The sequence below is a fragment of the Syngnathoides biaculeatus genome, chromosome 4 (genome assembly GCF_019802595.1).
Source record: "Syngnathoides biaculeatus isolate LvHL_M chromosome 4, ASM1980259v1, whole genome shotgun sequence".
NCBI classification, from domain to species: domain Eukaryota; kingdom Metazoa; phylum Chordata; class Actinopteri; order Syngnathiformes; family Syngnathidae; genus Syngnathoides; species Syngnathoides biaculeatus.
In genome coordinates this window covers 24,961,200-24,983,059 of record NC_084643.1, presented here as the reverse complement: position 1 = coordinate 24,983,059, position 21,860 = coordinate 24,961,200, and the positions used below count along the sequence as shown (strand labels likewise).

At 41.1% G+C, this 21,860-nt stretch overlaps 2 protein-coding genes across 4 annotated transcripts; one reads left to right on the top strand and one right to left on the bottom strand.

Moving 5' to 3' along the window:
• Positions 1–1,068: 1,068 nt before the first annotated feature.
• Positions 1,069–7,180, top strand: rnmt (RNA (guanine-7-) methyltransferase). The gene is made up of 3 exons (XM_061818170.1): positions 1,069–1,705; positions 2,756–3,308; positions 5,146–7,180. Exons 1-3 carry the CDS (start codon positions 1,488–1,490, stop codon positions 5,479–5,481), a joined length of 1,107 nt encoding a protein of 368 aa, XP_061674154.1. The 5' UTR covers positions 1,069–1,487; the 3' UTR covers positions 5,482–7,180.
• Positions 7,181–10,425: 3,245 nt separating this feature from the next.
• hs3st1l2 (heparan sulfate (glucosamine) 3-O-sulfotransferase 1-like 2) lies at positions 10,426–21,343 on the bottom strand. 3 transcript variants are annotated; one of them, XM_061817590.1, is made up of 5 exons: positions 21,208–21,343; positions 13,155–13,230; positions 12,960–13,077; positions 11,352–12,253; positions 10,426–10,744 (listed from the first exon to the last, which is right to left on the bottom strand). In XM_061817590.1, exons 2-4 carry the CDS (start codon positions 13,184–13,186, stop codon positions 11,588–11,590), a joined length of 816 nt encoding a protein of 271 aa, XP_061673574.1. In that variant the 5' UTR covers positions 13,187–13,230; positions 21,208–21,343; the 3' UTR covers positions 10,426–10,744; positions 11,352–11,587. The 3 variants fall into 3 exon arrangements, with proteins under 3 accessions (XP_061673574.1, XP_061673572.1, XP_061673573.1); XM_061817588.1 differs by having other exon boundaries at positions 12,960–13,230; XM_061817589.1 differs by lacking the exon at positions 21,208–21,343 and having other exon boundaries at positions 12,960–13,235.
• Positions 21,344–21,860: the final 517 nt, after the last annotated feature.

The window sequence follows — 21,860 nt, the reverse complement described above, 5'->3', positions numbered from 1 at the left end:
AAAATACTATATACTATACTATATAATAGCAATGGAGAGTGTGGTAAGGAAGTGAATAAACAGGTTGAAGCGGGGTGGAACAGGTGGCGGGAGGTGTCTGGTGTTCTATGTCACAGAAGAGTCTCTGCTAGGATGAAGGGCAAAGTTTATAAAACAGTGGTGAGGCCGGCCATGATGTACGGATTTGAGACGGTGGCTCTGAAGAAACGACAGGAAGCGGAACTGGAGGTAGCAGAAATGAAGATGGTGAGGTTCTCGCTCGGAGTGACCAGGTTGGATGGGATTAGAAACGAGCTCATGAGAGGGACACCCAAAGTGGGATGTTTTGGAGACAAGGTTAGAGAGAGCAGACTTCGATGGTTTGGACATGTTCAGAGGCGAGAGAGTGAGTATATTGGTAGAAGGATGCTGAGGATGGAGCTCCCAGGCAAAAGAGCGAGAGGAAGACCAAAGAAAAGGTTGATGGATGTTGTGAGGGAGGACATGAGGACAGTGGGTGTTAGAGAGAAAGACGCACGAGATAGGCTGAGATGGAAAAAGATGACACGCTGTGGCAACCCTTAACGGGATAAACTGAAAGAAAAGAAGAAGTGGATTTGGACACCGTTAAAAATAAAACTATTTGGAGGGGAAAATACTTTTTAAACCCCCATTGAAATTGTGTTTGACCCGGAAGGAGTAAGTATCAATTGTGAATAAAAGTCCTCTTCGAAGAACAGGACTACTGTTTACTCCAATGACGTGAAATAAAAACTGGACTGCGCGCAGACCCCTTTGACGTGGGAATTCGGCTTCAACTTCCGGTCGTGGCAAAACATTGCTTTGGGTACTATTTCACGTGAAAGTTGACGTCCTTTGACATCCTTACAATTGTACATTGTTAAACATAATAGCATCGAATTTAAATGGAAGACATTAACTTACCGTGCAGGCGGTCGCGAACAAGAACTTTTTCACCTGTAAGTGTGTTTCATCTTAACCTTCATAATTAACCATGATAAATTTATCGCATCGTTTCCCATTATAATGTGTGTATGTTTGTATGTATTTGTGTATGTACTTTGTGCCCTGACCAGAAGTCAAAGCCTGTTGACCATGGCGGAACCAATGATGGGTGCAAAGTGCGCAATCCAGTTTTAAATTCTACGTCATTGGTTTGCTCTAAATTTGAAATATAGTATCTGAATCTGAAAAAAAAGAAAACTAAAACATCGCTTGTAACATCACATGTACGTGCCCACACACAACGTAACAAAGAAAGACGGAGATGTTACGTGATTATATGATTCACTCTTAACTAAAAATATAATAAAATAATCGGGAAACAACAATAAATAAAATATAATAATTCTCAATTTGGACTATAAAAATTTACCAGCAATCCCAAAAAGGAAAAACAAAACGTTTGTTCACCAGGTGTGAATAGTTTTCACCCGGAAACAGTATTAGGCGCATCCGCCGTTTTGTATCTCGCAAGTGTAACAAACATGGATGCACTCGACCACGGTACAAAGAAGAAAAAGGCGATTCTGAAATTAAGCGTCGACGCGGATGATGAATCCCACTCGGGGATGAAGGCGAAGGGCGACGTCGACCACAACACCAATGTGGCCAACCATTACAACCGGCTCCAAGAAGTCGGACTGGCCGCGCGTAGCCAAAGCCGCATCTTCTTCATGCGGAACTTCAACAACTGGATGAAAAGGTTGAGCTCATCTTCTCTTCTCATCTTCACCGTTTACTCAGTCATATAACAGCTCTCCACTGTGTGTGAGGAGAGCAGGACAGAGAAGCCAAATTAGAGTACTGTTACTTTATAGTTACGTCTTAAGTCCAAAGTTAAGTTCTGTACCCGTGGTGAGTTTTAATTATTTTCAGAGAATGCACGTCAACTCGACAAAAATATTAAAATGCAATGTGCAACTTAATGTAGTCCCTGAAAATATCACTTTAAATAAAACCATTTATAAAATTAATAACGTAAAATAAGGCAAAAATGACTCACAAGGAATGTTCTTAAAATAACCTTTCTTTGCACGCATGTAATAGGACAATATGGTCGATAGGCAGAGATTGCAGAGTTTATAACGGCAGGGGCGATTCTAGGCAAGATAAATGTCTCTTGTTCATATTTTAGCTCAATTTCTTTCATGCTATTATGAAAGAAAAATAAAACACTTGCTAATAGTGTCTGACTAAACTTCCTGTAAGTCTAGTATTATTTAAATGCCCAGCCACCGCAAAGAGTAATGCATTGGAATCATGAAGTAAGCTTTTTGTAACCCTCATTTTGATAAAGTGGCATCGCTACATACACATGAGCATTTTTCAAACACCTGTGGAAAATAGCAATGTGTTTTCTCAAATTTGAAGTGGAGTTCATGTAGGCTGAAGTGTAGACATGTTCAGCGAAACAGATGACAGCGCATGCCATAGCTTTTCAACTTCTACTTCTGTATGGTAAAATGGATTGAAGGTGAGGTCACTTTCCTCCTTTCACGTAATTGAAATGAAATCTTGTTTGCGGCACAGCAGAGACTTTGTGCCGTCATGTGACTTCCTGTTATCGTTTCATAGGTGGAAAGGAGTATGGCTATTTAGGATTTAAACAATCGAACACCTAAAATAATTTCATTACCTCAAAAAAATTGAAGCACAATCACTGCTTCAAAGGTTCACAATGGTCATTTTTTTTCCACATGGGCTAATGTTACCCCAGTCTCATTCATCTATTCATCCATGTGACCATCCCCAGCGTCCTCATCGGCGAGACTCTGGAGAAGGTGCGCGACGCCGGCCACCAGCACATCTCTGTGCTCGACCTGGGCTGCGGCAAGGGCGGAGACCTGCTCAAGTGGCGCAAGGGCGGCATCGGCCATCTGGTGTGCGCCGACATCGCCGGCGTGTCCGTGGAGCAGTGCCGCAGCCGCTACGAGTGCATGCGGAAGACGAGCCACCGAGACAAAGGCGTGTTCAGCGCACAGTTCATCACGGCCGACTGCACCAAAGAGCCGCTGGCCGAAAAGTTTGACCGGCCCGGCCTGACGTTCGATATTTGCAGCTGCCAGTTCGTGTACCACTACTCATTTGAGAGCGAGGCCAAGGCCAACATGATGCTGAAAAACGCCTGCGAGTCCCTCAAGCCCGGCGGATACTTCATTGGGACCACGCCTGATGCCTACGAGCTGGTCAAGAGGCTGGAGGCGTCTGATTCACTCTCCTTCGGCAACGATGTGTTCCAGGTGTCCTTCCAGGCCCGGGGTGACTATCCGCTCTTCGGATGCCAGTACCACTTCAACCTGGACCAGGTATGCAGTTTTTACCTGCTTTGGGGCCATCTTATGACAACCATGTTGAAGTGAGGGCAGGAGCTCCATTTAGGCTGGCCATGTCTAATAACATAGTACTGTTCTTTGAACTTTATTGAACAAAATAGTAAGAATTAAAAACTCATAATAAGCACATTCATACACGAACTGACAATGGCCACACCTCATGCAGTCACTGGGTTAACAGCTTTTTCCAACTCTGTACTGTTTTTCGGGGGCGCCTGTGACACTCACCAGGTCAGGGCCTGCCTTATAAAGGCACATACACTTAAACTCACTGATACTATCATAGAAATAGGGATGTGGACTGAACCCGAGTATTTATAATGCCCACCCTTAACCTTAGTGCTCCATGATATTAAAAAAAAAAAAAAAAAAAGACATTGGGATTTTTTTTTCAAACCTGCCATTAGGCCTGTCTTGATCATAAAAATATAGACTTATGACTCGATAAATAAAATGGACACGATGGTTTTTCTGGTCTTGATAAATCCTCATTGTTGTGGTGAACCAGCATGCAGTGAGGGGACAATTTAAAAAAAAAAAAAATGTTTTGTTGTTATTGTTCATCACTGAAACCTGGTTACATTCATCCATCCCGAACTAGCTAGCATGTTTCACAACACGTGGATAGGACCAGCGACTCCAGTAAAACTGAAGGAGGTGCGTTGTGTATTTATATAAACAACAACTGGTGTACAAATACAGGCTGTAACCCGGCCCTGGTCCCCAGAGCTGGAATATTTGACTGTGAAACGCTGACCCTTCTACCTGCCTCGGGAGTTTGTGTGATGCTAATTGTTGGTTATGCCCCACGTGAGCCTGCAGCAAAATCAATATCGAAATGCTGTGCACATTGCTGCCGATTTCAATCAACTGGAGTTAAAATCAGTGCTTTGGGAATATGTGTGTCTCAAACACACACACACACACGCCCAAACCGACTGTCTTTTTAACAAACTAAACCATTGGATTATTTTGTAATAGCAAATATCAGAAAATATATAAAACTGATCTTTTTCACTTGATCGGCTTTACATTAAGTTTTCAACCCTGATTTTTGATCATGTGATCAGATCGGGACATTCCATAATTTCTTGTGTAGAATATGCAACCCCAAAATTAACCTTAAAATTCTACAAAAGTGTATAACTTTTTTTTTGTTGAGTACAAATAATGATTTTGCTTATACCCACAGGATAAGAACTGTGTACTGTATTTTATAATTTTTTTCAAATATTCTGAACTTAAACACTTTTTGTGAACACTTAATACTTTTAGTTTTATTTTGAAATGCACAAGCCTACTTTTTTAGTAGATGAAAACAGTTGTGATCATATGTGTGATCAGAATTTGTAAGATGGGTACAATTTAAAGAAAACATGAAGGGCTGAGCTCAGCATTTATTTTAATGCAATTCAAATAAAACTGTCAAGATGTACAAAAAAAAGCATTTTCACGAAACAAAACCATTAAGAAATGAATGATGGTTGTTCTTTTATGGAAGTAAATATGTGGCACCTGGATTTGAATTAAAAATGCCACTGAAAATGTTAATGTAAAATTCACATTATTTCAAAGTGATCACATTTTCAATAGCTGTGTTTCAGTTTAACTTTGCAATGTCAACAAATTCACCATATAAAAAAATTCAAATGCAATATTTTCATTATCCTGAGATTCAACTGGCTACAATTTGCTGTCTGAAATTCAGTGTCTAAATCCAATGTTAAGAAGGCAGGGTTACTTCAGGTCTTCTTATCACTAAACACATTTAAGTACAGCGTGTGAGTACTTTTGCCACGTGTGCATGTAGGTGGTGGACGTCCCCGAGTTCCTGGTCTACTTCCCACTGTTTGAACACATGGCGTCACGCTACGGGATGCGCCTGCTGACCAAGCAGCGCTTCTCAGAGTTCTTCCATGAGAAGGTCAAGGTGAACCATCACCGCAGCCTCATGAAGAAGATGGCGTCACTGGAGGAGTTCCCAGGCGAGCACGGCGGGCAGCCGGTCTCCGAAGACGAGTACCGGCACGCTCGGGAGCACTGCGACCGGGCGGGCAATGCTGGGAGCCCTTTAGGTACACTCAGCAGGTCTGAGTGGGAAGCGGCCAGCATCTACCTGGTGTTTGTCTTCCAAAAGATGTCCTGATGGGAAGTACAACTCCCAGAATGCACTGCAAACAACTGATCATTCAGAATCCCAGACATGATGCGAGGGGGTGGGGGGGGGGGGAATATAACCTCCACCATGTAATGTCAGGAGTTCACCCAATTAAAGCCCAAGACATGACATAAAAAAAAAGTGTCCAAAATAAAGACATGACACATAATACAAAACTTTGGCCAGAAAATGCTAATTTCAGCCCTTGTATTGGGTCAAATGTGTATGAAATGCTGCAGCCTTTTCCCCACAAAATGGTAACGCGAATATGAAATGGTCATTTTTGGGCAGAAAACACCAACACAGCTATGGTTATGAAATGCCCATTTGTAGCCACAAAAAAAAGCCATAATGTGCTAATGTGATGGCATGTTTTCAATATAAAGTGTGCAAAATGCTAATTTGTGGCCCCCATTTTTTCATTTTATTTTTTCATTTCGGCGTGTCCCGTTTGACTGTTATATCCAGCAGAATGGAGAATCCGCCTCCCCTATATGTCAGAACAGTTTTACTGTCACAGTGGAGTTTTTGAGCTTCCTCTGTGATTTCTTTGTGCTTTAGTTGAGGTTTTATTGCGGATAAGAGGCGCGAGACCCTGTGAATGAAGAATAGGACAAGATGGGACAGGAGAAGCATGAATATATCTGGGCTTGAGTTCCGTACAGGTGCATCCCAACAAATTAGAATACTGAATGTACGTGTGGTGATAGTATTTGAGCATTGGAATTCCAAAAGTGAAACTCATAGATTATATGGAAGGCCAATTCCAACCTCATTTCTATCTTAATATCTTTTTAACTTTCTTGGTTCTTGGAGATGGTCAAATTGGGGTTTTTGTAATAAGTCATATTACAGTGACCTATGTGTCGTGAATGTATATAATTAGTTTTTGTTTTGAATTACAGAAGTTAAGTAATTGTAATTTATGAACACAAAGTATAAAATGTTGGTCACAAATTAAGTATAATGTGCAAAATGGACATTTGTGGCTACAAAGTTTCTATCATGCGTACTACATTCAAACAATATTATTTCTGGACAGCAGGTAAGCAAATGGACTGCATGTTTTTTGTTAAACCCTCTACGGACAAGTGTTGAGAATAAGCACTCGCTCTTGATGTCTCAAATTTTATCTACCTTGTCTCAAACCTTTTTGACATTTGACTTCATTCGCCCACCCAGACATCAAAATTGATCCTGGCGAGGACTTTAAAAACATAACTTAGTATTTTGTGCATATAGCTACACTCAACACCCCCCCCCCCCCCATGTAATGTCAGGGATCAGTGACCCAAGCACACCTTTTCTTTTTGTCATTTCACTCATTCCTGCTGCTTTGAGAAACCTCCTGTATACATTAGTTTCAAAGACAGGACAATCTTCAAGGAAAACATTATTGGAAAAGTGACTGTAAGTTTCTGTAAACAAATAGTTGAAACTGTAGAGCATCCGTTGTAAAGTGGCAGAACCGAGTAAATGTTTTGTTTCCCAAAAGAGTGAGACTGTTTTTTTCCTTTTTTTAATTATTTTGTTGGCGCAATTTTACCAAGGTGCATAATCCCACATAATTTCTCATGATTTGGCAGCTTGGCTGTATGAAGGTCTGCCGTTTTCAAGCCATTGTCAGGCAACACTGGCTGAAACACAATCTTGGCCAAACCCATCACAAAATTGAGTACTATGGGAAGTTAAAAGCATAATTTCTGTACTATAATTTTCGTAAATAAAATTGTTGAATGGAAATATATACAGTTATTGATCTTTTTTTTAATTAAACATTTTTGTGGGGGTTAATCATGAACATCAGTAACAAAACACCCAAAGGTCGTAGTTCTTAATGAACATTTATTTGATTAAGAAAACAAGTAGTCATGACACATTAATTGTGAATCTGAAAATAGATATTTCTACTTAACATTCATTCAAATATAACAAAAGACAAAATGTTTTACTAATATACAAATTTTATGACTACAAAGGTTTGGCATCTGCAACCTTGATGTACCTTTGACAAGGCTTCTTTGTGCAACGGAGTATTATTTCAACACTTGTGTTTTTTACCCAAAATACTTCTTGCTTATTTGGGCAAGGGGAGTTGCATCATGATTTTTTTCTTTCTTTTATTTTTTTATTTTATTATGATTTTTTTTTTAACAAATGCTTACAGTGTCATGGCATTTCTAAACAAAAGCTAACTGTGTTGTCATGTTTTTAACCAAATAGCATTGTTTTAAGATAACAATAGCTGCCTTGTCATTGTTAAAGAAATGATAAGTTGTGTTTAGCGGCACTCGTGTTTTTGAAACAAATGTTGGAAAGGTAAAGCTTAAACTAAAACTAACTGCCTTGTTGCTTCTTGAAAATGCCAGCTTTTTTTTCTTTTTTTAAGATTTTTTAAAAATGAAATAGGTAGTTTTGCTGTCAAGATGTTTAAAGAATGTGTAGGGATGTTGTCGCGTTTTTAACCCACTATAACCGTGTCATCAAATTTAAAAAAAAAATGCTGGGTGTCATCATATTTTAAAACATTGCTTTACTGCCATGTCATGTTTTTAAAGAAATGCCAGTTTCAGCGTCCAACTGCATTGCTTTATTTTCAAGCAAATACCAGGAAGATTTTCGCTTTTATTTATTTATTTTTAATAACAAATCTGAGATATGGTTACAAATCAAAGCTCGCTGCCTGGTTTTGCCTTAATCAACGCTTGCAGTTTTGTAAGCTTTTTTTTTTTTTTAACAAATGTTGGCGTTGTCATCAAGTTTTTAACAAATGAGCTTTATTAGTTTTTGTTAAGTTGATTTGGTGTAGAGTATGTTTTTTTTTAACCCAAGAAAAAGCAATTGGCAATCATTTCCAATTTAATAAAATTTTGAGTAATAGGTAGATAAATAATTGCACTTAGTTGGAACTCCCCTGGATCATGCCAACATTGACTCGCACTCCTGTGTCTTACTGTGACGTCTTTGGAAGAAGGCCAAATTCACTGAATAGCCGGCTCATGTGGACCAAGGAATGTACTGCATTATAAAGTAGCAGTATCCATCCATCCATTATCAGTGCAGCTTATCCTCAGGGTCATGGGAGTTTTGGAGCCTATCCCAGCAATCTTCAGGCAGGATGTGGGGTACACCCTGAAATGGTCGCCAGCAAATCGCAGGGCAAGTAGACACAATCAACCATTCGCACTCGCAATCTGACCTACGGCCAATTTAGATTCTCCAATTGATGCATGTTCTTGGGATTTGTGAGGACACCAGAGTGCCCGGTAAAAACGCACGCAGGCACGGTCCTCAGAACTGTGAGGCAGACACTCTAATCAGTTGTGCCGCCTAAAGTTCCACTATTTATCCGCATTTTATATATTTTCCACTGTTGGAAGGAATTCCCCCCCCCCACCCCCACCTCCAAATTGACACATTTTCAGGAAATAAAAAAAAAGAAAAACAAACTTGTGACACTGCATAGTATATAAAAAGGAATGTATTATACTATAAAGTGGGAGTATTTGGTTATCTCGAGTTTTCCAGTCATCACGATCATGGTATCATACGTCATTGCTGTCATATACTATTATATTCACATGACCACAACAGCTAGGAACCCAAAATTATGTTCAACTGAGTTCAAATGGTTTTGTTCCTTTGTGCCCTGCAATTGGCTGGCAACCAGTTAAGGGTGTTGCCTGCCTCTTACCTGAAGATAGCTGGGATTGGCCCCAGCACTCCTGGGATCCTCGTGAAGATAAGTGGTTCAGAAAATGGATGGATGGATCCAATGTTAATATGATGAAATATTACAAATTTATGAGGTTGTCATCAATTAAAATTGCACAAACATCACAGTGGGTGCCACGAGTTAATCACAAACCTTGTCAATCTAATTCCTCATATTCCATTGCACTTGCTGTCTCACATGAGAGCGACAGCTATAGAAGACAAAATTATGTTCAATCGCTAATGTAATATGCTCAAATATTGCTAATTTATTATGCAGCCATTGCACATCAAAGTTGTGGTCAGCTGAAACCCTGATCATCCAAAAACAGCCATTGTACAAAAACTTGATTAAAGGTAACACCTGTGTTTGCATATTCCAAAACAGTTTTTCAAAGGTGAGCAATGCAATCAACCCAAGAAGCAGCTACAAATGAATCACTTTTACAGTGATCGATTCTAAGAAAACAAGCCTACACAAATTCATCCAACTTCACTATATTCACTCTCATCTAAAAAAAAATCTACAATCACAACAAGCACCGGGGCATACTAAAGATGTGTCCTCTCGTCACTACTCTTCTCTATATATGAATGATTGCACCTCAGTGCACCTGGATTTCAAACTCCTGAGGACCACACAACAGTCATCAGCCTCATCTAAGGGGATGACAAGTCTGAGTATCGACACGAAGTGGAGTGGCTGAAGCTAAGCTGCAGCCGACAACTTGTAACTGAACACGCTCAAAACTGTAGAGGTCATTATTATTATTATTCATTAGGCACCCTTTGCCACAGCTGCTCTATCAGGCTGACCAGCTGCCCTATGTCACCTGTTGAAACCTTCAAGTTCCTGGGAATTAGTCTCTCAGTACCTGAAGTGGAAGCTCTAGCTCAAGTTCCTCCTCAAAAGGGTCCAGCACAGGATCTATTTCCTGTCGCTTCTGAGGAGGCACAATCTGACTCGGGAGCTGTAGAGGGAGTTCTACATACACAACGGTTATCAAATCTGTCCTGGTGTTCATCTATCACATTGTGGGTTTGGTTCTGCCACAAAAAAAGGACAAATTCTGACTGCAATTGACAATCAGGACTGCTAGAAAGAAAATGATCGCTACCCCCCCTACCCACCGTTAATGACTTGGATGCTGCTGGAACTACGACAAGTGAATGCGAAAATCCTTTCGGACCCTCCACATCCTGGTCGCTGCATCTTCCAGCTCTCACCCTCAGGTAGGTGCTATCGAACAGTGCAAACAAAAACCAACAGACATTCCAACAGCTTCTTCCCTCTTGCCATTAACAATAACCTTACAATTCCATTGGAACACGCTACCAATTTTGTCTTGAGCCAATAATACATTATTTGCGCACTCGCTAATAGTCTCACCACTTCACTTTTGCATACCTGTTGTTGACCAGTAGACCTTGTGCATGTGATGTCACCATTTTCACCGCGCCATATTGCCGGTCAAAAAGGGCTGCTCAACAGTTTGGGGGACATTGAACCGGAGGAGAATACCCGAGACCTGTTGTGCTGTTGGTTGTCACAACAGATGAGACAGATATTCAAAGAGATCATTCTATGGAATACCAGCTGAAAAGACCAGAAAGTATCGATGGATTTCGGCAATTAAACGTGATGGATGGTGCCCAACCAAAATACGCACACCCCTACGTAGCGATCACTTCATTTCAGGAAGGAATTATTCTTCTCAATCTCGAGTTCCCAAGAAGTATTTATAATGCCAAGTTGGGTCATTTGAGAACAATGCGTTTAAAAAAAACTGTCGCAGAGGTTTACTGAGGTTAAGTGTGGCCGCAATCACTTCCGTGTACATTCGGTGGAGACGACTCTGTCCTCTTTTTTTTTTTCAATCATAGTTAATGAATGCGAATTTGTCTAAAACCAGGGGTCATTTATTGAAATATTGGTATTTGTATTGAATACTAGCTGAAAAGATCGTTGGATTCCGGCAAAGGTTAATGTGTAGCCAACGCTTCCGTGTTTACGAGCCGTCTCCCCGTCATTATGTCGGATTTATTCCTGATTGAGAACAGATTCCAGCAATGAAGTATTTGTATGCATCTAGACTTTTATACACTTTCAAACTTTTCCGTGTAAATCTCGACGACTTACTCACCAGATGCGTGTGTCGAGCCAGTTGTCCAAGACAAGCGGAAGCGAATTAATAGTCCAATTTCTTATGGCCGAAAACATCGACTTTAGCATTAGACACAGTTTTATCCACAGAGGCACCACCACGGTTATAAAGTCACTTCGAGCTTTATCATTGAGTCTATGGCAAACAGGGTCAGTGTTGTCTCTGAAATGGGTGGGTTTGAAAGTTTTTTAACAAACAGGAATTCCACTGTGTCCTTAGCACCAGGTAAAGGTTCTACCCACCATGTCGAAGAACAAGCGGTTGGGCTTGGCCAAGTATTGGCAGAGTTTTCTGAAGGCGAGTTCGTCAAGAGGTGCGTGAGGCCGCCCTTTGGACTGGTCCAAGCACTTCTCCCGTCCGGCCTCCAAGAGGCAGTAGAACCCCTTTGTACTATTGTAGTAGAAATTATCTGGGCCAATGTGGGGTGGTAATTCCAGGAAGCGTTCTGCCTGTCTCAGCTCGGGGTAGGGGTCACGGACCAAGGCGTCACCGTCCACCACGTGGATCTGCTCCCTGGGGAAGACCTCCAGCCAGCGTGCTAGGTGCCGGTGGTAGAGGCTCCTCTGCAGGGCCTTGTATTCCGGGTCCACGTGGCCTTTGCGGAGTAGAAGTTCCTCCAAAGGCCGGTAGGGTTTTTGCCGGGCCAGGCGGTTGTGTAGAACCTGGGTATAGTCGGAGACCAGCCTTTCAGCCGGGTCGCGCACGATCAGCAGCAGCCGGGCGGCTGGGTTCAGGGCCCAGACACGAGCTGGAACTTGGGGTGCGGCGAAGTAACCGGGGGTCTTCTCCAACGTCAGCTGGCCGGACCTAGTGAAGGGCATCTGGGAACGGTACCAGGCCAGCCCTCGCTTATAGTGATCCTCCACGTTGAAGAAGTGCACCTGGAGGCACGGGGGGGGGGGTATTTACAGAATTCTTCAGGGAAAAGGTTGCAGTCTATGAAAATTAAGAATAAAGTAATTTTTTTCCTAGCCTATACATAATCTGAAGAGATTGAATGTGTCTTGCTATTATGTAAAAAAAAAAAAAGAAAATCATCCAAAAAGTCAGATTCTGATTAAAAGCATTTTTGACAAAAAAATCCCATGAAATAGAAAATGTGTTCGCCTGATGCAAAATAGGCTTTAAAATGCTTTTTTTTCCCCACTCAAAATAAAGTTCAAATTTTCTCATAGGCTTTTTCTGAAGTAAAAAAAAATCCACTTTTTAGCAGACCCCTCAAATTTTTCTGCTTGATTCCTTAAAACAAATGTTAGCTACCTTTTCCTGTTTGTAAACAGATCATACTATAATTGTGTTGTCACATTTTTAAAGAAATTCTAGTTATAGTCTTTTTAAGCAAGTTCGAGCTCCATTGTGACATTTTGAAACAAAATCTTTGGAGTGTTATCATGTGTTTAAACAAATGCTAGTCTGCTACTATGCTTTAAAAAAAATCCCAGCTTTATTGTCACGTCTTGAAAAAATGCTAGCTATACCATAACATTTTAAATACTGTTTTTAAACATATGCTAGTTGTGTTGTGGCACTTTTAGACAGACAGTGTCTTATTATTTATTTTTTTGTCGCACATATTTAATGTTGCACCTCTGCCTTGGCCACTTTCACATCAGGGTGCAGGTTGAGCATCTCCAGCAGCGCTCTGGTTCCACCTTTACGCACGCCGATGATGATAGCATCGGGCAGCCTCTGCACGCCACTGCTGCTTTTGTTGTAGGACGGCAAGAGGAAGTCAGCGGGGGAGTTCGAACCCATGGCAAAGATGACAGTCAGCAGTAGTACCAGCAGCGTCCGCAGCATGGTGACACACACATCGGTCAAAGTGGAGGCTCAAGGCTCAGATAAGTTGAAACAAAAACTAAGATAAAAAGATGAGGGAGAAAAAAAATCAGAATTCTTACATACTGTAGTTGCTAAACTGAGGTCTCAAGAGGTATGCTAGCTGGATCATTCGGTTTTTAAAAAAAAGCTAAGTGGGTCATCATGTTTTTTTTAAACAAATACTAGTTGCCTTGCCTTGATTTTGTAAACAAATGCTACTGCTGTTATTTGTCTGAACAAATGCTAGGTGTTGTTTAGAAAAAGTATGCTAGTTGTGCTGTCGTGTTTTAAAATAAATTAATTAATTTAAAATTAAATTATATTTACATGTTTTACAAAAAATGCAGGTTGGACTGTTGTTGTTTTAACAAATAATAGTGATGTCCATCCATCCATCATCCATTTTCTTTTCCGCTTATCCTCAAGAAGGTCGCGGGGAGTGCTGGAGCCTATCCCAGCTGTCAACGGGCAGGAGGCGGGGTACACCCCAAACTGGTTGCCAGCCAATCGCAAGGCACATAAAGACTGCACTAACTATCACACCCAGGGGCAATTTACAGTGTCCAATTAATGTTGCATGTTTTTGGGATGTGGGAGGAAAGCGGAGTGCCCGGAGAAAACCCACACGGGTATGGGGAAAACACGCAGACTCCACACAGGGAGGGCTGGGATTGTACCCCGGTCTTCAGAACTGTGAGGCCAACGCTTTCCAGCTGTGCCACCTGATAGTGATGTGACCATATGAAATAGGAAAATGGTATGTTCGAAATTTTTCAAAAATGCTAGCTGTTTTTCTTCTTTTTTTTATGTTAGCTTTGTCACAATTAAAAACAAAAAAAATCCCACTTCACCTTTTCTTCCCGAGTTTCCTGTTGTTGTTTTAGTGTTATTAATTATCACACAAGTGTAGTATGGGTATCTCAGACAAGGGACCATGTCAGGTTCCACACTTAATTGCATCTTCGGGGAGCACTATGGCCCCTCTGAAACCTTCTGTGTCGTCCCTGATGTGGTGCCCTTGGCGTCATTGATGTTGCAATATTTGCCCAGATTTTGTGTGTGTCATGTACTGCTCTATCTGACTTGTGCCCTAGCATTAATGTGTCCTAGTGGATTTATAATCCACTATTCTGGTGTCCTTGTCTACTGATGTACTTGTGTCATTGTTTCCGAGTGGACTTGAGTCCATGTGTACTTGTCTATGTCTACTAGCATTTTTGTGTCCTAGTGGACTTCTCTAATTGTCTACTTATGTCCCAGCTTCCTTGTTTCCATCTGGACTAGTGTCCTTGGATCCTTGTGTCCTTCCGAACTTGTCTATTTGTGTCCCATTGGACTTGTGTCCTAGCATTTTGTGTCCAAGTGAACTTGCGTCGTTGTTAATTTGAATCAGTTTTCTTGTTTCACTGTCGACTTGTGTCTCAGTATTCTTGTGTTGTCACTAGTGTACATGTCACTTTGTGTGCTTGTTGTTTTCCTACCATCCTAGTGGTCTTATTTCCTTATGTACTTGTGTTCTAGTCATTTGTATTTGTAAGTGTTTGTGTGTGTGTGTGTGTGTGCGTGCGTGTATAAGGCTGTGTGTGTGTGTGTGTGTGTGTGTCAGCGTGAGAGAGAGGGAGAGAGAGAGAGAGAGAGAGAGAGTGTGACTGAGTGACTCAATGAGTGTGAGATCATTGTGTGCGTTATTAGTTGAACCTTGGGCTGTTCTTTACCCAGCACGCACTGAATTGGGTGGGAAATCGACCCAGGAATTTTGCACATCGGACTCAGTATCATCCATCCATCCATCCATCCATCCATCCATCCATCCATCCATCCATCCATCCATCCATCCATCCATTTTCTTAGCCACTTATCCTAACTAGGGTCGCAGGGAGTGCTGGAGCCTATCCCAGATGTCAAAGGACAGGAGGTGGGGTACACTCTGAACTGGTTGCCAGACAATTGCAGGGCAACAGACAACAGTCGCACTCACAATAGTACATAGGGGCAATTTAGAGTGTCCAATTAATGGTGCATGTTTTTCGGATGTGGGAGTGCCCGGAGAAAACCCATGCAGGCACGGGGAAAACATGCAAACTCCACACAGGCGGGGCCGGGATCAAACCCAGGTCTTCAGAACTGTGAGGCCAACACTTTACCAGCTGATCCACCGTGCTGCCCTCAGTATCAGTGCCGTAAAAAAATAAATAAATAAAAAGCACCTTTCTACACCTCGTCTCCATCTGTAAAAAAAACAGAACGTGAATTCAACAATTTTGCAGACACCCTCACCTTCTCTCGCTTCATCTTTTCCGCCCCCTAAATAGGAATTTTTTCCTTGCTCAGCGGGGAGTCCTCCAAAGCACTGCAGCACAGCCCCGTCCCACAAAAAACAGACCCCCCCCCCCCCCCCCGGCCCCATTTTAACAAAATACTGTTGCCCTTCCTCCTCCTCCTGGTGTTCGGGAGCGTGCTAAGATCTGGGTCAACCGTATCAAAAGCCAAACAACGGCAAGTCTTACTGTCGCTTTCATCATCCTCCTTGCACACACCTACACACACACGCATGCACACGCATGCACACACACACACACACACCACACACACACACACAACATTTCCGTGTAGTAGTAATAGTAGTAGTAGTAGTAATAGTACAACCTGTGACCAAATTGCAAAAAGGACAGTCATCTGGAATAAAATGTACAGTAGTAGCTTTTGGATTGAAGTGATGAGAATTGAGAAAGCATCTTTTTCTCACAATGCTAATAGTTAGCGACCATGTGCAATTTCAGTTAACATGCTTGGTAAACATATTTCTCCGTGCAGTATTTCAAATTTAATGGTACAATGAACCTATGGTTGGGGACCAAGACCTCAATATTTTAATACTCAATGCTTAACCCCTTCAAGACCATCAATTCAGCTATTTGTTTCTAAATACCTTATTATTACTTACCTATTTGAAGATAATTACTTTAGACGTGCAAGGACTGTGTTGTACTCACTTGAGGAGCTATATGGCATTAAAAGTGTTTTTCACCATTTTGGGTATGGCTAAAACGGGAGCCAGTGACGTTCTTGGGCATCCGGCACGAGTCACGCCTCCCCCGCTATATTCATCTCATCCGGTGCAACTGCAACGTGCAGATCGCTAGCTAGCGATGCCGACACCCCAAAAATGCATCTTCCGATGCATGGATAGTCCGCTGGTGTAGTCACTTAAGAGCGTCTCGTTGTCGGGAGGGCGAAGGCCGGAAGAGTGACGAACGTGGTATTCATTTTTTGTAAAAGGCCAACTTGACAGCTATTGTGTCGACAGGTGCTTGGTGCTGTCATGGCAACCTTGGAGTGTGTCTAAAGGCCCAAGACAACAAGGTGGGATGTATTCTAACAACCAGAGGCTTTAAGCAGATACAATATTTTCCTAGCTCAAACGTGGAGTTATAAAAAAAGCTTCTAGACCAAGTAACATCCATTTTTCCCAGGTTGTCAAAGTATGTTTTTGACATCTGAATGGGGTGTGGTTTCAGCCCAAGGTGTCAGACAAAGAAGAGAACAAAAAGATTTTTCACCAGTTGGAAGCCTTAAAAAAAAAATTAAAAATCCCAGTTCACTTAATAAGTACATATATTTTTTAGTCATTTAAACTTGGCAGGTTTGCAACAACACTTTTCTCTGTGGTGTGACAAATTTAAGACATTTTGACTACTTTAATAAAGCTTACCATTTCAACTGCGTTAATACTCACATCTTAGTGATGAAAAGCGTCAGTGGTGTCACTCCGCTTATTCTCTGCTGTATCTGTGACTGAGACTGACAGCAGTGCTACCGCAACTAGCAAAAGCATCTGGGTCTCACTGTCATCTGTTTTCCATATTCATATGAAAATATTTCAAAACTTTGTTAGTTTTGGTTTTTCTCCTCTTCTCTAATCCAAAGTGTAATTTTCCTCTCACCCAACCAACAACTTTGATATACTAGTGCTACCATCACAGGCTCATCTGTGCCATAAGCGTAGCGCTCCACATCACCTTTGTGCACGCTTTTGACTGAAGTGAAAAATTAACTCACAACCAAAAACGTTAAATCCCAGTATTTACCAGGGGGCTTAACTATAATTTTAGGGGAGTTTGTGGGCTCCTTTTTTGGGATGGCAGCAGTTCCAGTGTGATAGACAGCATTGATTCAGTCGTCGCATACTGGCTTGCATTTGGGGGGTGTCTGGAAGCACGGCCAGCTGACAGATGGAAGGCAGGGGGAGGCTGGAGAGGAGCAGGGCTCTTGTGTCTGGTCAATATCGTCATGGGCCAGTGAGCTAAATATTGTCGGGGTCGGGCCTGCATGTTTTTACGGGTTAAACACTGGACACGCGATGGGGAAGAAAAACGTGGATGGACTGCTGAGGGTTTGCCTCCATCCTCAGGTGTGTTTTGGCTCATGCTGTTGAACTTTCCATGGAAACCAGTTCACAAGTCCCTCACCTGGGCACGCCACCCCAGGGAGGAAGCTCGGGAAGGCGGAATGAATACAAACACAAAGAGGAAGCCCGGCTTGAATTTCATGTGGTTGGTTTGATAGTGAGCAGGTTTAGGCCAAAAAAATATTTATATGTAGAAAAGATTAGAATTTTCAATTTTGTTTTTGACTGAAGTCAAAGTTTTTATTAAGTTGTAATTTTCACTGCAACAGTATGAGCGGAAAGTCATAAATATTGTGACTTTTTTGTCCCCAAAATCAAACTTTATTTATTTTTAAAAAAAGATCCTGTTAAATCAGTCTGGTAAATTTATGACTTCATCAATGAAAACATATAGAGCTTCCATCCATCCATCCATCCATTGTCTAATGCCTGGATCAGACTACAAAATAAATTTGGTCTTTGACCATTGAACTTATGCACTTTGGCTTCAGACTACTGCCATAAAATCTTGCCAAAACTCGGTCAAAAAATGGCAACACTACATGATATGTTCTGACCACCATATCCCGTCTTTTATGATCTAGGCTTTATCTCGTCAAATCAAAAACTTTAGGAGAGGCGGAACCAAAAATTGTTTCACCAAAAAACACAACCGAACACACCCATTGCCATGTCGATGACAACAAACCATGTGATGTGATGAAAAGAGCGAAATGAGGCGAAATGTGTGGTGGTTGTCACCGGTGCTTGAGAGAGGACATTCATTCAAGGATTGCTTGAGGGATGTTCACATACTTTTAATATGATACAGCTCGTGAGCAGGTGGCAAAACGTCATATAGCCTAGCAAGTTAGTGCTAGCGCTAACATTTGTACACAAACGTTGGCGTTATGTTGAATAAAGCTCTAAACCTTCAGGAGAAATTGCTTTGAGCGTGTGAATAAATGTTGAAAACAGCGAAAAAGTGTGTTGATAACAGCAAGCATGAGAGGGAATGCGCTTCGTTCTCATTGGATATTTTCCGTGTTGCGTCACATATCCACGACAACTCCGACGACCACCTTGACGTCGTCGCCATTAGGAAACTGCCAGCGATAGCTAATTGGTCCAATATCTCGGCTAAAATCCAGTTGTCTGATCTAGTCTTAAATTGCTCATCCTCACTAGGCTCCTGCCCTATCCCAAATGACTTTGGGGAGAGGCAGAGTACACCCTCAACTGGTAGTCCATCTGTTAAAATGTGTAATTTTTCATTTCTTTTTGTGAAAAACTTAAGTTGATTCTCATAAGTGTATGAATCTATTCTCCAGAAAAATATCACTTTATTCTGCTAAGACACAAATTATATTTTGCAAAAATTGCACATTATACTTAAGCTTTAAATGTTTTTCTAATAAGATACAGCTTTTAATGACTTAAAAATACTTTTTGAAAAAAGAATTTCATTTGCCATTAGGTTAAAACTCCTTTCTAAAAATATTTTTGTACATTCTCATACTTTGACAAGATTAAAACCCTATTTTAAGATTACATTAAAACAAAGAGAGAAGAAATCTTTTATTTCATTTGTAAAAATAAAAAATTGTGACTCCAGTTTTTTAGATTCGGACTGTTTTTCTTTTTTTAAAAAAAAAATATGGATTTTTTTTCGTAAATGTACAACTTTTCTAAAAAAATGTGTCATTGTAAGATTTTCCAAATAACATTGTTACTTTTTGTCACCACATGAGACTACGATTTTTCCATTGTATTTTCTTTTGTTAATGTGCAGGAGGTATGAATATGAATGTGTGAAGTGACTTTCATGCCTTGGCGAAGGTCTGTTCTCTACATTCTACTTATGTGTTATCTGTAAAATTAACCTTGAATGAACCTTGAACAAGGGCCAGATCCTGACAGAAATACTATTCTGCTCTTGTGTCCTTGAACTAAACACCACAATCCTGAGAGCTCTAGTTGTGTGTGTGTGTTGGGATTTGACACATTTGCACTCTCATAAATAAAATGCATTTATTATTCAGCCCCGCTCCTTCAACTAATGTGCCTTAATGTGCCCTCAAACGGACATAATGTACTTTAGTTAGTAAGGTGGCAGTGACACACGCGCACACACACACACACGCACGCACACACCCATCCATGTGATAAAATTGTAAGGTTTTGAAAATGAAGTCATATTTTAGTTTTACAGCAGGAACAAAGATATTTTATCACAATTAAAATGACTAAAATCAGTATGTCTGGGGAAGAAAGAGATGTTAGAGGGTAAGTTTCCAATCCCCACCCCCCAAAAAAAGTTTTTAAATGTGTTAAAACACTCACTGTGAGCTTACAGGAGGATGTTAATAAATGAAATACTTTGTTGGCTCCATCTTGTATCTTTAATTAGATTTTTTTAGAAACCACCATACCCGAGGAAAACAATCAGAAACAAAAGGCATGCCTGATGAGGTGTCAATCATTTGCCACATTATGGGCACACCCCTGTGGCCTCATGTTGAGCTTCGGGAGCTTTGCTGAAATTATGGCGGAATATCCATCAGCCGATACAAACAAAACATAAACAAACGAAGAAAAAATCTCACATTTGCCAACATCTGGGCGTGAGACCAATGACACATTCCCATTATATCAGAGCTTTCAATTAGCCCAAACTTAACGTAGGGAGGAGCAATTGCTTGATTATGTTTACCAATTATGTATGAATACAATTTTTTAAAATAATACACCATAATATTGCAATGGGTTTTTTTTGGGAGACCCCCAGGGGTTCCTAGATTTCAATTTTGAGAATCCCTGTCTTTAAACTCCAAATGGCTTTTCTGTTGTTGTTGCCCCTGATTGCTTTTTTTGTACACAGTTGTCTTGTGTTAACATGACATGGAACACACAAAATAGACCCGCCCCCTCGAATTGACACCTCCCTTTTTTCTATTCATAGAAAAACAAAGAGGATGCAAATGTAATTATCTGAATTTGGCGACACTGTCATCCAGGCAAGTTAACTGCTTGAACAAAGTTGCCAACCAAAACAGCAGCACCTACAGAGGCACAGAAACACAACTGCACAGATGTTCTACAATCAGCAGAGGGAGGTTTTCAAATCAAAATTGCATCATCCAATTTCCTACATGTGGAGTGTGGCCAGACAAAAACCTCATTTGGAAACTAAAATCCTGACATGACATTTCTGAATTAACAAAAATATAATCTGGTGGAAAATATAATAAAGTGTCAAATTGTCATGTGCTGAGGGTAGAATAAAACAAAATTTACCTAAATAGACAATAGAGCAAAAAAAAAAAAGGAAATATTAAGAGGATCATTATTGATATATTTAAAGAGCTAAAGTTGGAAATGACAAAAGAAAACAAAAATCTTTTGAAATTACATTTGCATTAGGAAAGCTAAAATATAAAAAACAGAGAGAGAGAGAGAGAGAGAGAGAGAGAGATGAAGAAGAAGAAAGTGAGGTGGAAAAATAATAAACTGGATGAAATTTAGCACGTGATGGCAACCAGAATATGAGGAAGCTCTCTCAGAATACACACAATACTCAACACGATGTGCTTCCTTTATGCTGAAAAGTGATAATGAAGGACTTACCTGAGTCACGTTGGATGCGCTGCTTTGCGTTGGCCTCCCGTCACCGGAGCAAGCGAGTGGGCGCGGAAGCAGAAAACGGGGCGACTGCTTTGTGCTGCTGCCGCCAACCCACTTGCTGAGCTTGCGATGCTGTCGCTGACTGGGAGACAGCGAATGTGTGCGCGTGCGTGTGTGCGCGTGTGTTCACGCCGCAGGGAAAGACCCCCCTCCCCCAGCCCCCAACTCCCACCATCTCTCTCCTCCGTTCTACCTCCTCTTTCATTTCTGTCACATCAGATCTGTTTTTTCCCTCCTGCCCCCCAAGAGGATATTCAGTTTTTAACATGTTTTGAGTCGTCAAACACTGATACACACACACACACACACACACACACACACACACACACACACACACACACACACGCACCCTCTTCTTCCTCTTCCAGTCTGGTGGGGCGAGTCCCTCGCATCATAAATAAGTTAGTGTCAGAACAAAACGAGAAAAAGACACACACACACACACACACACACCACACACACACACACACACACACACACAAAAACATACAGGCTTGTTGATTACCTGTCACTTCATCTTTTATTGTTATTTTGAGAAAAAATGATATCCTACCCAAGAAATATACATTTTTCTGACATATCTTAATGGAACTAAT

Excerpts from the sequence above, each read along its gene's own strand:
- rnmt (XM_061818170.1), top strand. The coding sequence starts at position 1,488 with ATGGATGCACTCGACCACGGTACAAAGAAGAAAAAGGCGATTCTGAAA. Across the intron at positions 1,706-2,755 it reads TTCAACAACTGGATGAAAAG|CGTCCTCATCGGCGAGACTC; the intron begins GTTGAGCTCATC and ends GACCATCCCCAG. Across the intron at positions 3,309-5,145 it reads ACCACTTCAACCTGGACCAG|GTGGTGGACGTCCCCGAGTT; the intron begins GTATGCAGTTTT and ends GTGTGCATGTAG.
- hs3st1l2 (XM_061817588.1), bottom strand. The coding sequence starts at position 13,172 with ATGCTGCGGACGCTGCTGGTACTACTGCTGACTGTCATCTTTGCCATG. Across the intron at positions 12,254-12,959 it reads TGAAAGTGGCCAAGGCAGAG|GTGCACTTCTTCAACGTGGA; the intron begins GTGCAACATTAA and ends CCGTGCCTCCAG.